Raw genomic sequence first — 13,328 nt, 5'->3', positions numbered from 1 at the left:
TATTTATATATATTAAACACACATGTCATCGCTAAACTTTTAAATAATTCATACAAAGGAATGCCTACCCTTGACTTCTAGGAGGATTCACTGTAATCCTATACCATTAACAATTTAATGGGTATCCTTCTGGACATTTTCATATGTAGTTAACAAATCTATACATATGGACATACTAATGTATACCATATAAATATACATTTATATCCATTTGTCATATACTTCAGTTTCTCATTTATTTATCAGTTCAGTTCAGTTGCTCAGTCGTGTCCGACTCTTTGCAATCCCATGAATCGCAGCATGCCAGGCCTCCCTGTCCATCACCAACTCCGGGAGTTCACTCAAACCCATGTCCATCGAGTCAGTGATGCCATCTAGCCATCTCATCCTCTGTCATCCCCTTCTCCTCCTGCCCCCAATCCCTCCTAGCATCAGAGTCTTTTCCAATGAGTCGACTCTTCGCATGAGGTGGCCAAAGTACTAGAGTTTCAGCTTCAGCATCATTCCCTCCAAAGAAATTCCAGGGCTGATCTCCTTCAGAATGGACTGGTTGGATCTTCTTGCAGTCCAAGGGACTCTCAAGAGTCTTCTCCAACACCACGGTTCAAAAGCACAAATTCTTCAGCCCTCAGCCTTCTTCACAGTCCAGCTCTCACATTCATACATGATCCCAGGAAAACCACAGCCTTGACTAGACGGACCTTTGTTGGCCAAGTTATGTCTCTGCTTTTCAATATGCTGTCTAGGTTGGTCATAACTTTCCTTCCAAGGCGTAAGCATCTTTTAATTTCATGGCTGCAGTCACCATCTGCAGTGATTTTGGAGCCCCCCCAAAATAAAGTCTGACACTGTTTCCACTGTTTCCCCATCTATTTCCCATGAGGTGATGGGACCAGATGCCATGATCTTCATTCTCTGAATGCTGAGCTTTAAGCCAATATTTTCACTCTCCTCTTTCACTTTTATCAAGAGGCTTTTGAGTTCCTCTTCACCTTCTGCCAGAAGGGTGGTGTCATCTGCATATCTGAGGTTATTTATATTTCTCCCGGCAATCTTGATTCCAGCTTGTGCTTCTTCCAGCCCAGCGTTTCTCATGATGTTCTCTGCATATAAGTCAAATGAGCAGGGTGACAATATACAGCCTTGACGCACTCCTTTTCCTATTTGGAACCAGTCTGTTGTTTCATGTCCAGTTCTTACTGTTACTTCCTGACCTGCATATATGTTTCTCAAGAGGCAGGTCCCTTGCAAATAGATCTTTGTGATTTTTCTTCATTAGCAGCAGCAGTACATAAAAATGGATTGCTAGTTATAAATTGCTGCCTTATGTGTTAACTGCAAAACTAAGATAATCATAATAACTTGTCTTAAAGTGTGGTAAGATTGCCTTAATTTATAGCACATGCTCAGAATGGTACCAGACACTTCCCAAGTGCTCCTTACATATTAACTGTTTTATTTGAATCTGGTTAGAAGATTATTTCCTGAGGTTCTGGATCTGTGGTCAGGAAGATGAAGCAGTTCCCAGAGAGCTGTTCAGAGACACATTTCTGCAGCTCACCCACCCCCGAGTGAGAAGAGAAATAGCCATTCACTGGGATGAGGAGGCCAAGAAGGTTGCAACAATACCCAGAGTTCTAGACAGAAACATTTCTATGTGGCACACAGGCCAGCTGTCCACAAGACTGACCCCCACCCTCACTGGATTCTTGGTCCTCCTAGAGTTTAGGACCTCAGAGAATCAGTCAGGAAGACACTGGCATCTGGCAGGCAGTCAGGAGGATCCTCTGCTCTGAGCACTCAACTCAGCCAGGAGGCCAGGCCAGAGGGGATTCCCAGGCTGGATCCTGAAATCCCTTTTGGCAGCCTGCATTTAGTTTCCTTTTCACTTGTTGCATCAACTTCCTTGCTATTTTTGCCTTCTGGGGTTCATGACGCAATCTCTGAGGATGTAAAAAACACAAGTCACTTGTTGGTTTTGAGTATGTAGATGGCTTTGCTTTGGGCTGTTTCACTTTAAGGAAGTTTCAGAAACTGCCTCAGAGACAGGAAACTAACCCAGAACCCACACAGTGGGACTTGCTCACATGTCAGCAGAGGGCGGCCTCTGAGGCTTGTTCAGCAGCTGCAGCCAATGTGTTGTCCCTTTTAACCATTTTCTCAACCTTGGGTTAGCCTGACTCACTGCACCCCTGATAGTGATTTTGACAATTAAAGTCCAGCTCAGAGAACGGCCTGGGATCTGAAGTAAATGCAGGCTTGATGCAGATGGGCATGTTCTGAAAGGGCCAGTTTCAGTGTCCAGCAGCAGTGGGTCCTGGCAGGAAACAGTGAAAACAAGGCCTTCGCTGTTCCTGCCTGGTCCTGGGCCATTGACCCTCCGATGGGAGCATTCTGAGAGTGACAGGGGTGCAGAGTGTGGGATCTTCTGGCTGGGTATGTTCTGGAGGTGTTAGGAGAGCTAGGCAGAAAGGCCTTCAGCCAAGGTCCTAGTTCCAGCTGCATCCTGAAGTGATCTAGAAAAGAACTGCATGAGTCAATGACTTGTGACAAGATGTCCAGGGTGTGAGAAAGGGCAAGAGAGAAGACTGCAACCAGGAGCACTTAGATTGCTCTTCACATTGTCCCTCTCCATACCAGGTGGGAGGCCTGAGAAGGGGCTCTGGGCCCACCAGCTCTTGGCTGTGAGCACAGGGCAGCCCCAGCCTGGGTGGATTCAGCCTCAGGTGCTGAGAGAGGTTGAAAGCGAGGTCGCAGCTGGAAGGTGGGAAGACAAGCTCTAAATTGGCAGCATTTGCTTCTTTTGTTTATGAAGTGGTTAAGAAACATTTGCTAAATACTTGCTCACTAAATGACAGATAGTGTGAGTCTCAGTAGCAGGTGGCCTTGGCAGTCTCCTATTGTAGACTCTCTATTCCCTTCTCACGGATGCTGACCACCTCATTGCATGCTTACATGTCTTTTGCTCACTCAGAAGAATTAGTTGGGCAAGTTGCTTAATCCTTATTGATGATCAAGATGGAAAAAAAGACAATCTCAATGTAACAGAGAAAGCTTCGATTCTTCATTAGTTTCTGGTCATCTAATCTGAATCAAATTTCAATTATACACTTGTCCTTAGAGGCCAAAAGGGAAGGTAATTGGGCCTGTCAATGCTACATTGGAAAGGATTAAAGTCTAGGACTTCCCTGGTGGGCCAGTGGTTAAGAACCCACCTGCCAGTGCAGGGGACCTGGGTCCCAGCCCCGCTCAGGGAGGATGACATGTGCTGAGAGGCCCCTGCGCCTGTGCACCACAACTACTGAGCTGGGCCCTGGAGTCTGTGCTCTGCAGCAGGAGAGAGCTCCGCAGGGAGAAGCCGGAGCAGCTCAGCCAGAGAGCAGCCCACGCTTGCTCCAACTGGAGAAAGCCCGCCTGCTGCCACAAAGAGCCAGTCCAGTCACAAACTATTATTAAAAATTACCTAGTCTACACTTTATGAAGAGCTCCTAATGCCTCTCCCTCCCCCCGCCCCACCCCTCACACACACTCTGGTTGTAGCAACTTTTTATTTATTTTCCTATTTTTGGTTCTGAGACTTGTGGGATCTTAGTTCTCTGACCAGGGAAGGAACTCGGGCCTTCTGCCCTGAAAGCATAGAGTCCCAACCCCTAGATCTCCAGGGAATTCCCAGATCTCCTTCATCTTTTACCTAATGTTCTTTTTCTCTTCTGGGATGTCATTTAGGATGCCCCGTTACCTTTAATTGCCACGTCTTCTTAGCCACCTCTGGTATGACAGTTTCTCAGTAGTAGACACTTTATGTTATTGTCAATGGTATCATTTTTAAATGTCATTTTCCAACTTTAAATTGCTCATATAAAAAAAGTGGTTGATTTTTAATGTTAGTCTTGTTTTTGTACTGTTCCCTCCAGCTTGAGCTGTGTTGGTCACCATGGAGCTGACAACCCCATGTGGCCAGCTGAGGGCTTGACTAGTCCAGCCTGAGCTGTACTATGACTAACACCGTGTACTCTATTTTGAAGGCACTATGAAAAAGAAGAATGTAACTATCTCACTACTAACTTTGTATTGGTTTATGTTGAAATGATAACATTTAGAAATATTGTTAAGTAAAATATACTGTTAAAATTATCTTTTTTCTGTTTACTCTTTTGATGTGGCCTCCAGAAAATTTTAAATTGCACATTCATATAAAAAGAAGTGGTCTTTTAATTTCCTAGCTGCAGTCACCATCTGCACTGATTTTGGAGCCCAAGCAAAGAAAGTCTGTCACTGTTTCCATTGTTTCCCATCCATTTACCATGAAGTGATAATGAGTTTGAACAAACTCCGGGAGGTACTGAAGGACAGGGAAGCCTGGCATTCTGCATTCCATGGGGTCGCAAAAAGTCAGACCCGACTTAGCGACTGAAAAACAACAAGGTTGATAACGTTATGTGATGTTTTGCTCCTTATGGCTAAGGCCTCCAAAACAATTCAGAACAACTTAGTTTAACAACATTCTATTTTGTTTTTTATATACATTATTTTTTCTTTTTATTTAAATATATTTAGTTTTAACTGAATGATAATTGCTTTACAATATTGTGTTGGATTCTGCCATACAGCAACATGAATCAGCCACAGGTATATATATCTCCCCTCCCTCTAGAACCTCTCCCACCCCTCTAGGAACATCACTCTATTGTAGATTAAAAAAAAATAGGTGCCTTTGTTAAAATCATAAACTGCAAGTATTGATGTTTGGTAATAGCAGATTTGAGAGTGAAACCTAATTCTTATGAAAAAGAAAACTCTTACAAACAAGGCCCCCTCTCCACAAATCTCATAATATGAAAAGAAAAAAAAGAAAAATCTTTCGAAATGAACGAATCCTGTAATAATCAAGTTCAAAAGATGTGGCTTATATTTTTCTTTAACATTCAGCAATTCAGAGAAACTTTACAAACATTAGAAATTCTCAGTTTCTATATCTTTTTTCCCCATGGTATATATAAATTAAAATAGCAAGGAGCGTAAAGAAAAAGAGTTTTAGAGGCAACTAATAATTCAAATGACATGGGAAAACTGAAAGGGAGACCTGAAAGTGGGAAATTCCTCTCAAATAGTAAGAATGGAGGGCCACCCTCTATAAGTAGCCCACACTCAAGGAGGAAGGACATTCACTCTGCAAACTCTTGAAGACTCAGCTTCAGCACCTACTAGCAGAACAGGCAGCCCTGGGCCTGATTTCACCATGACCTACCGGTACCTCCTCCAGATGGTTCTCCTGCTGTGTCTCTCCACCACAGCTCTTTGCAGGAGTTACAGCTTGCTTCGATTCCAACAAGGGCGGAGCCTTGAGGTGTGCCAGAAACTCCTGCGGCAGTTACCTTCAACTCCTCAACATTGCCTCGAGTTCAGGATGGACTTCCAGATGCCTGAGGAGATGAAGCAAGCACAGCAGTTCCGGAAGGAAGATGCCGTATTGGTCATGTATGAGATGCTCCAGCACATCTTCAATATTCTCACCAGAGACTTCTCCAGCACTGGCTGGTCTGACACCATCATTGAGCACCTCCTTGAGGAACTCTATGGGCAGATGAATCGTCTGGAGCCAATCCAGAAGGAAATAATGCAGAAGCAAAACTCCACTATGGGAGACACAACCGTTCTTCGCCTGAAGAAATACTACTTCAACCTCGGGCAGTACCTGAAGGCCAAGGAGCACAACAGGTGTGCCTGGACAGTCGTGCAAGTGCAATTGCTCAGGAACTTTTCTTTCCTGAAGAGCCTAACAGGTTACCTCCGGGACTGAACATCTCCCACCTGTGGCTCTGGGAAGAGACAATGTGACTTTGAGGTGAGACTCCAGCCAGCAGAGGCTCTTGAAGTAAATGATGATGCAATGCACTGATTTCAATGGACAGTTAGTTAAAGACTAAGTTGTTTTTAAATTGATTTATGCATTATTTATTTATTTAAACTTTTATATGAGAAATAAATTATTTATGAAACAAAGGTCAATGTTGCAGTTTCAATGTCAACTTGATTTTTGTGACAACACATATTAAAAATTGCAGAGCACCTTGGAGGCATTCATTGCAAAACAAGCCTGCAGAGTAGTCGAGTTTCTGGCCCTTGCCTTTGAGGAATTTAAAATGCAAGGAAGCCATGAGGAATGTCCGAGTTATATGCATGCTCTCCATGTATGCACACAGTCTACCCACGCTTGTCTTGTTCACATCTTTAAATGTACCAGACATCTTTAAATGTACCTCATGCCGGAGGGCCCCTCTATATGATATGGGCTTTTTTCCTTTTTTTTTTTCAGTTGGGGGAAAATGTACACCACCTTACATTTGAGAGTCTTACAAAGTAAGCCTTCTTTATGCCAATAAAATTTGGGCAAATTCCAATTAATTTATAAAATTCTTACTAAAGTAAATGAAAAATTCTGACCTTCTAAATGTTCTCACTTACTTGTACACTCCAACCCTTATTTCCAACAATGTAGTCCTCAGAAAGAGGTTTCAGGAACATGAGTTGAAAATACTTAAGACTGTCTTGAGAGTCATTAGAAATTGTCAAACATGCTAATTCACTCAATTAAAAATAAGCGAAAAGTGATCTTGGAAATATTAAATTTACATCCGTGAAAGATAGAAAAGTAAAACGATATTAAATACTTGTTTTAGTACACAGAAAATATAGTTTAAATAAAGTTTAATAAAATGCTACTGTTATATACAAAATATATTTTAATATTCTATGCTTAATAGTTAAAATATCTTCTATAAATTTATTGTAAAATTGGAAAAGTGAAATATTTCTTTTAAAATAACTATATAATTCAATATAAAATTAATTCAAACAAAGTGCTGCGCTTTTTAAAATATTCCTAGTTTTCAGCTATTCAACACTTACTCCCCCACTTCAAGGCCGAATCCTTGAGAGACCCTGAAAATTCCAGAGCATTCCAGGGGCGCACACTTCTTTGGTCCCTGACCCAGGTGGTGGCCGCGTTCCTTCTCAGCCCCAGAAAGTCCCCCAAACCGTCCCATGCTTCTTTGTGTCCCGGCCACCGCTGACTTCTCCTCTGGCTGCAACGCACTCCCAGGGTCCCATGGCCAGTCTCATCGCCTTGGCTGTTTCTCACGTTGTCCAAAATGGCTCTAAGCCTATAGCCTCACTGACTCCCCCTGGCCCCGTTTTGTGCTCAAGGTCCTCCCATCGTCCCATCTCTCACAGTCTCACCCCCACCGCCCGGTTTAACTCTGTCCACACCGCGGTGCCACCGCCCCAAGCCGCTTGTCTCATCACCTGTGCTCGCTTTCACTTGGTCCACGAAGCCGTCCCGTCAACTCGAAGCCAAAAGCCTCAGCGCTGCCACCGTGTTTCATTGTGTGCCCAGCGCCTTTCCATCCTGCCTCAGCGAATAGTCTCGTCGCCACTTCCAGGGTCCCCTGTGTGGACCACACCCATCCGTCGTCCGGTGGTCTCATCCCTCCGCGGGGTTTAACTTTGTCTCAAAGCTGTCCATAGTCCCACCACCAGTGTTTTTCGCCACCGTCCGGTTTCACTTTGTCCGCAACGCGGACTCCTCGTCTCAGAGCCAAGCAGGGCTCCCCTGTGTGAGAAACGCCCTCCCATCGCCCCACAGCCAATGGTCTCATCGCTCCCGCTGTGCTTCGCTTTCAGCGCAAAGCCCTCCCAACGTCCCACAGCGAATAATCTTGGCCACCTCGGCACCTAAAGTGAGTGCAACACCGCCCCCAGTGCCCCACAGCCTATCGTCTCATTGCGACGTGGGCTCTCACTGTGTCCGCAACACTTTCCAGCCTTCTTATCTGCAACAGCTGAATCCACCGCCTACCCCCGCCGGATTTCACGTGTGGCAGGACTCTGGCCCAGTGTCCTTTAGCCAATATTCTCATCGCCTCCGCTGTTTTACACCTGCCAGAAGACCTCCGACTTCTCAGCGCAAACATCCATAGTTTCACAGCCATTTCAGGGTCCTCCTTTGTCCGGAACGCCCTCCGACGGTCCCATCGCCCAAGGTCCCATCCCCCAAGGTCCCATCCCCAGGGCAGGGCTGAAATGCACTCTGTCGCAGCGCCTCCCCGTGGCACCATAGGGAATACTCTGCTGCACCCCTGCTTGCTCTCTTCGCTGGAAGGAGCCTGGGATCCACCGCCAGAAACACAGGGAAGTCTTCAAACTTCTGAAATAGATGCAAAGGATCCACTCTCAGTCGCGCCCAAAGGACAGAGCTACTTCACATTTCTTCGGAAAAGAGAGATGATCACTCCAGTGCAGATGACTCAGGGCCCCTGCAACCGCTATCTGATGCTCCAGCAGAGCTTCCAGCTCTTCACCACGGAGGACAGCCCTTCTACTCTGCAGCCCGGATCAGAGCCTGAAACAACTGGAGCCGATGGAAGGAGACAGTCTGTGCTGTTCTCATGGGACTTCCTGCCAGGGAGTATTTCCATGGAATCCATCTCTACCTCAGGGAGCTGGAGTACAGCCACTTTGCCTGAGAGGCTGTCAGAGTGGAAATGAAAAGTGCCTTTCCCTCATGTAAAAATCCTCAAAGAAATGGCAACAATAAGGGTGTTTATATTTGTAACACTTGCTAATGAATTCCATGATTGTTTGCTTCCTGTTCCAAAGTGATTGCAGCTCATACTTCCTCAGGCAATGAAAACTGAAATGAAAATCATGATTTTTCAAAAGCAAGTGTGAACAGCAGAGCAGAATGTCTTTTCTTGTATAAAGATCTTTTGATCATCATTGAAAAGATCTCTTGATGTCTGTGGGGCTGGTATTTTCTATACTCAGTGTTCATAGTTTCTTTCCCATGGACAGGTTTCCAGGATCCTCTGCTCTTAAATATCTTTTTCAGTTAAGTCTAGGTGCTATAGAGATAAAGAATAAACTGTGTGGATTTTCATCATCATAGAAACTTATCTTTCCTTCTCTGAAGAGCACAATGCAGGCCTTCCAGATCAGGTGAACCTTCTGGTTTGCTCTCATTCAAAGGGTGATTCAGGGACACGGGTACCTTCTGTTCTGTGGCTTTTTCCATCGTCAATATGTGACTCCATGTTTGTCTGTGGTACTTGGTTCTAGTACACCCGGCAGTAAAGGGATGAAGTCTGGTGGCTCACAGGGGATGCTTCCAAGTGCCGGGACTATACAGGGTGAGAGCCCTTCCTCTCGCATTCCGTGGCCTGGATTTATCCTCATGGGAATCTCACTGCAAGCAAGTTGGGAAACTATTGGGTGATGAATGGATGAAGAGATAAGTTCAGGGTGCTGACTTTCAAAAATGCACAACACGAAAGTTGCAGGTTGAGTGTTTGGGGGGCAAAATGAGAACTGTAGCCCAGGAGACAGCACCTCAGATAGCTCTGAGAAGCTGTTCCAAAGACACACAGAGGGATGTATGTGATTTTGGTGAAGGGGCAATACATGCAATCATGTGCCTATTTTTTGTGGACGTTTTCTGCCAGTATCGTTATGGTTTCTTGCAGTCACAAGAAGCAGTCGTCACCATGAAGGGTTTCCATGCTTTTCTACCTACGAGGAGATAGAAGAACATTTGAGTTCTTAAAATGGGGTCGTGAAAACAGCTCACCTTCTGAAGACTTGCTCTGCCAGTTTTCCCTGCACACAGCCTCCCTCACTTCTGCTTTCCACCCGAGATTCCTTTCCAGGGGTGTTGAAAATCAGCAACTGCAAGAGCACATGATTTAATCCCTGTAGGTAGATGGCAAGTGCCAATGGCACGTGCTAGTTTGTACTTGACAGGGCATGAGGCCAGGTTTCACCTTTGCACTATTTGTTCAAATGAAGTGCTGGTAGGGGTTGAGGGAAACAAGGATTGTTCTTGCTTGCACACACTTCATTAAAATACAATCTGAACCAAATGCTTTTTGTCAAAGTTCAGCTTTGGGGAGAATGACAAGAATCTTTTAATTTTAATTTTAATCTTTTAAAAGAGTCTTTTAATTTTATGGCTGCAGTCACCATCTGTAGTAAGTTTGGACCCCAAGAAAATGAAGTCTGACAGTGTTGTCACTTTTTCCCCATCTATTTGCCATGAAGAGATGGGACTGTGTGCCATGATCTTCTTTTTTTTGAGTGTTGGTGTAACTATATATGTATACATACAATTATTTTTTGGGGGGGGGTCTGGTTTAGATGTGCCTCAAATTGGTTCTCTAAAAAGGTGGTTAATAGGTCAGGAAAATAATAGATGTTATAGGGATTCTGTTTTTCGCGATGGCTGAAGATTTTCAAAATTTGAATTTTTGAAATTGCTATTATAATGGAAAATTTATTTACTGAGATTGGCATATTCATTCCAAAAAATCCTCCCTGTTTTGTTTTCCATGGATACAATCTGAATTGTGATACACAGAATGAAATATTCTAAATACAAAAGAAACGTTTCAACAATTAGAACATTTAAATAGAATTTGGGACTACAACATTTCCATCTTAAATCCTGATGCTTTTCTAAGTTCAAATTAATGAAACTGTCTGTGAACTTCCAATTTAACAGATGAGATGGCACTAGTGGTAAAGAATCTGCCTGTCACTGCAGGAGACAGGGATGCGGGCTCCATCCCTAGGTTGGGAAGATCCCCTCTACAAGGCAATGACAACCCACTCCAGGATTCTTGCCAGAGGACCCTGAGTCAGAAACGACTGATGGACTAAACAACAACAACCCTGCAGAAAACCATAAAACTAGAGAAACACAAAGGAACGTTGTGTGTGATTTTAGATGTTCTTATGTTTCACATAAGAAAACAGTATACCTCTTGGAGTTCACAGTTATCACTGGAAGTCCCAATGCTGGAATGTTTCTACATTTAGTTAAAATATAACAATGAAAATGACTCAGTGTCTTATATGTGTAATAAAACTCAAAAAATGTATAATCCTACTTGGAACCCATGTTAGATCTGAAATACTGTCAAGAACATGAGAAAAGTACTTTACCTTATTTTTTACATTGTACATCATTTGTGGCTCATCAACAACAAATATATGAGTCAAGTATGTTTCATCAAGAAAAATAATAAAACAAAAGAAAAATAATGAATTCACTATATGGAAGTGAAAATGGATAGGTTTAATGTATGAAATTGATACACTGGAAAAAATGATATGGCCATTAAATGTCCATGGCTAAGGATATAAAAATAAAGGAAAATGGCAAATGCATGTAATACTGAAAATCCATTTTTTCCCATTATTGAAAAAGAAGATGAATATGTGCGTCTAAGAACATACATTTCACGTTTCTAGAATCACTACTGTGAATGACAATTGTTTTTTCTTCACTTCTGCATTTGCTGCTGCTGCTGCTGCAGCTAAGTCGCATCAGTCGTGTCCGACTCTGTGGGACCCCATAGACGGCAGCCCACCAGGCTCCCCCATCCCTGGAATTCTCCAGGCAAGAACACTGGAGTGGGTTGCCATTTCCTTCTCCAATGCATGAAAGTGAAAAGTCAAAGTGAAGTCGCTCAGTTGTGTCTGACTCTTCGTGACTCCATGGACTGCAGCCTACCAGGCTCCTCCGTCCATGGGATTTTCCAGGCAAGAGTACTGGAGAGGGGTGCCATTGCCTTCTCCAAATTGGCAGGACAGCTAACTGTTCTTTGGTTTCTTATTTCCTGCTTTCTTCCCAGCTGGAGTTCAGAGGAAACCAATATAGCCAATCTCTAAGCTCAATATGGGACAGGGAAGCCTGGCGGGCTGCTGTCTATGGGGTCACACAGAGTCGGACATGACTGAAGCAACATAGCAGCAGTAGCAAGCTCAATATGCCAGCAAATTTGGAAAACTCAGCAGTGGCCACATGACTGGAAAAGGTCAGTTTTCATTCCAATCCCTAAGAAAGGCAATGCCAAAGAATGCTCAAACTACTGCACAATTGCACTCATCTTACACGCTAGTAAAGTAATGCTCAAAATTCTCCAAGCCAGGCTTGAACAATCCATGAACCGTGAACTTCCAGATGTTCGAGCTGGTTTTAGAAAAGACGGAGGAACCAGAAAATAAATTGCCAACATCCACTGGATCATCGAAAAAGCAAAAGAGTGCCAGAAAAAACATCTATTTCTGCTTTATTGACTATGCCAAAGCCTTTGATTGTGTGGATCACAAAAAACTATGGAAAATTCTGAAAGAGATGGGAATACCAGACCACCTGACCTGCCTCTTGAGAAATCTGTATGCAGGTCAGGAAGCAACAGTCAGAACTGGACATGGAACAACAGACTGGCTCCAAATAGGAAAAGGAGTACGTCAAGTCTCTAAATTATCACCTGGCTCATTAAACTTATATACAGAGTACATCATGAGAAACACTGGGCCAGATGAAGCACAAGCTGGGGTCAAGATTGCCGGGAGAAATATCAATAACCTCAGATATGAAGATAACACCATCATTAAGGCAGAAAGTGAAGAACAAAATAGCCTCTTGAGAACGTGAAAGAAGAGAGTGAAAAAATTTGGCTTAAACCTCAACATTCAGAAAACTAAGATCATGGCATCCGGTCTCATCACTTCATGGCACATAGATGGAGAAACAGAGGAAACAGTGGCAGACTTTATATTTTGGGGCTCCAAAATCACTGCAGATGGTGACTGCAGCCATGGAATAAAAAGCTTACTCCTTGAAAGAAAAGTTATGACCAACCTAGACAGCATATTAAAAAGCAGAGAAATATTTTGCCAAAACGGTCCATCTAGTCAAAGCTATGGTTTTTCCAGTGGTCATGTATGAATGTGAGACCTGGACTATAAAGAAAGCTGAGTGCTGAAGAACTGATGCGCTTGTACTGTGGTGTTGGAGAAGATTCTTGAGAGTCCCTTGGACTGCAAGAAGATCAAACCAGTCCATCCTAAAGGAATCAGTCCTGAAGGTTCATTGGAAGGACTGATATTGAAGCTGAAACGCCAATACTTTGGCCACCTGATGTGAAGAGTTGACTTGTTTGAAAAGACCTTGACACTGGGAAAGATTTATGGAGGGAGGAGAAGGGGATGACAGAAGATGAGATGGTGGGATGGCATCACCGACTCAATGGACATGAGTTTGCATAAACTCCGGGAGTTGGTGATGGACAGGGAAGCCTGGCGTGCTGCCGTCCATGGGGTTGCAAAGAGTCGGATATGACTGAGCTGAGTGACTGAACTGAACTGAAGCCAGTATTTGACCACAGCCCATAGGTGGAAGTGTAACTCCAGCTCCTGTTTGTTCATGACGGCATCACTCACTAGTCCACCAAGACCGCAAGCCTGAGGACCTAGAGCACAGACGG

General features: G+C 43.8%; 1 protein-coding gene across 1 annotated transcript; it reads left to right on the top strand.

The window, feature by feature from the left end:
- The first annotated feature begins 4,514 nt into the window (after positions 1–4,514).
- Positions 4,515–5,800, top strand: LOC138432670 (interferon beta-2-like). Its single transcript, XM_069574126.1, has one exon. It carries the CDS (start codon positions 5,240–5,242, stop codon positions 5,798–5,800), a length of 561 nt encoding a protein of 186 aa, XP_069430227.1. The 5' UTR covers positions 4,515–5,239.
- Positions 5,801–13,328: the final 7,528 nt, after the last annotated feature.

The sequence above is a fragment of the Ovis canadensis genome, chromosome 2 (genome assembly GCF_042477335.2).
Source record: "Ovis canadensis isolate MfBH-ARS-UI-01 breed Bighorn chromosome 2, ARS-UI_OviCan_v2, whole genome shotgun sequence".
Taxonomy (NCBI): domain Eukaryota; kingdom Metazoa; phylum Chordata; class Mammalia; order Artiodactyla; family Bovidae; genus Ovis; species Ovis canadensis.
The sequence above is the reverse complement of the archived record's forward strand: the minus strand, read 5'-3'. Positions and strand labels throughout refer to the sequence as shown.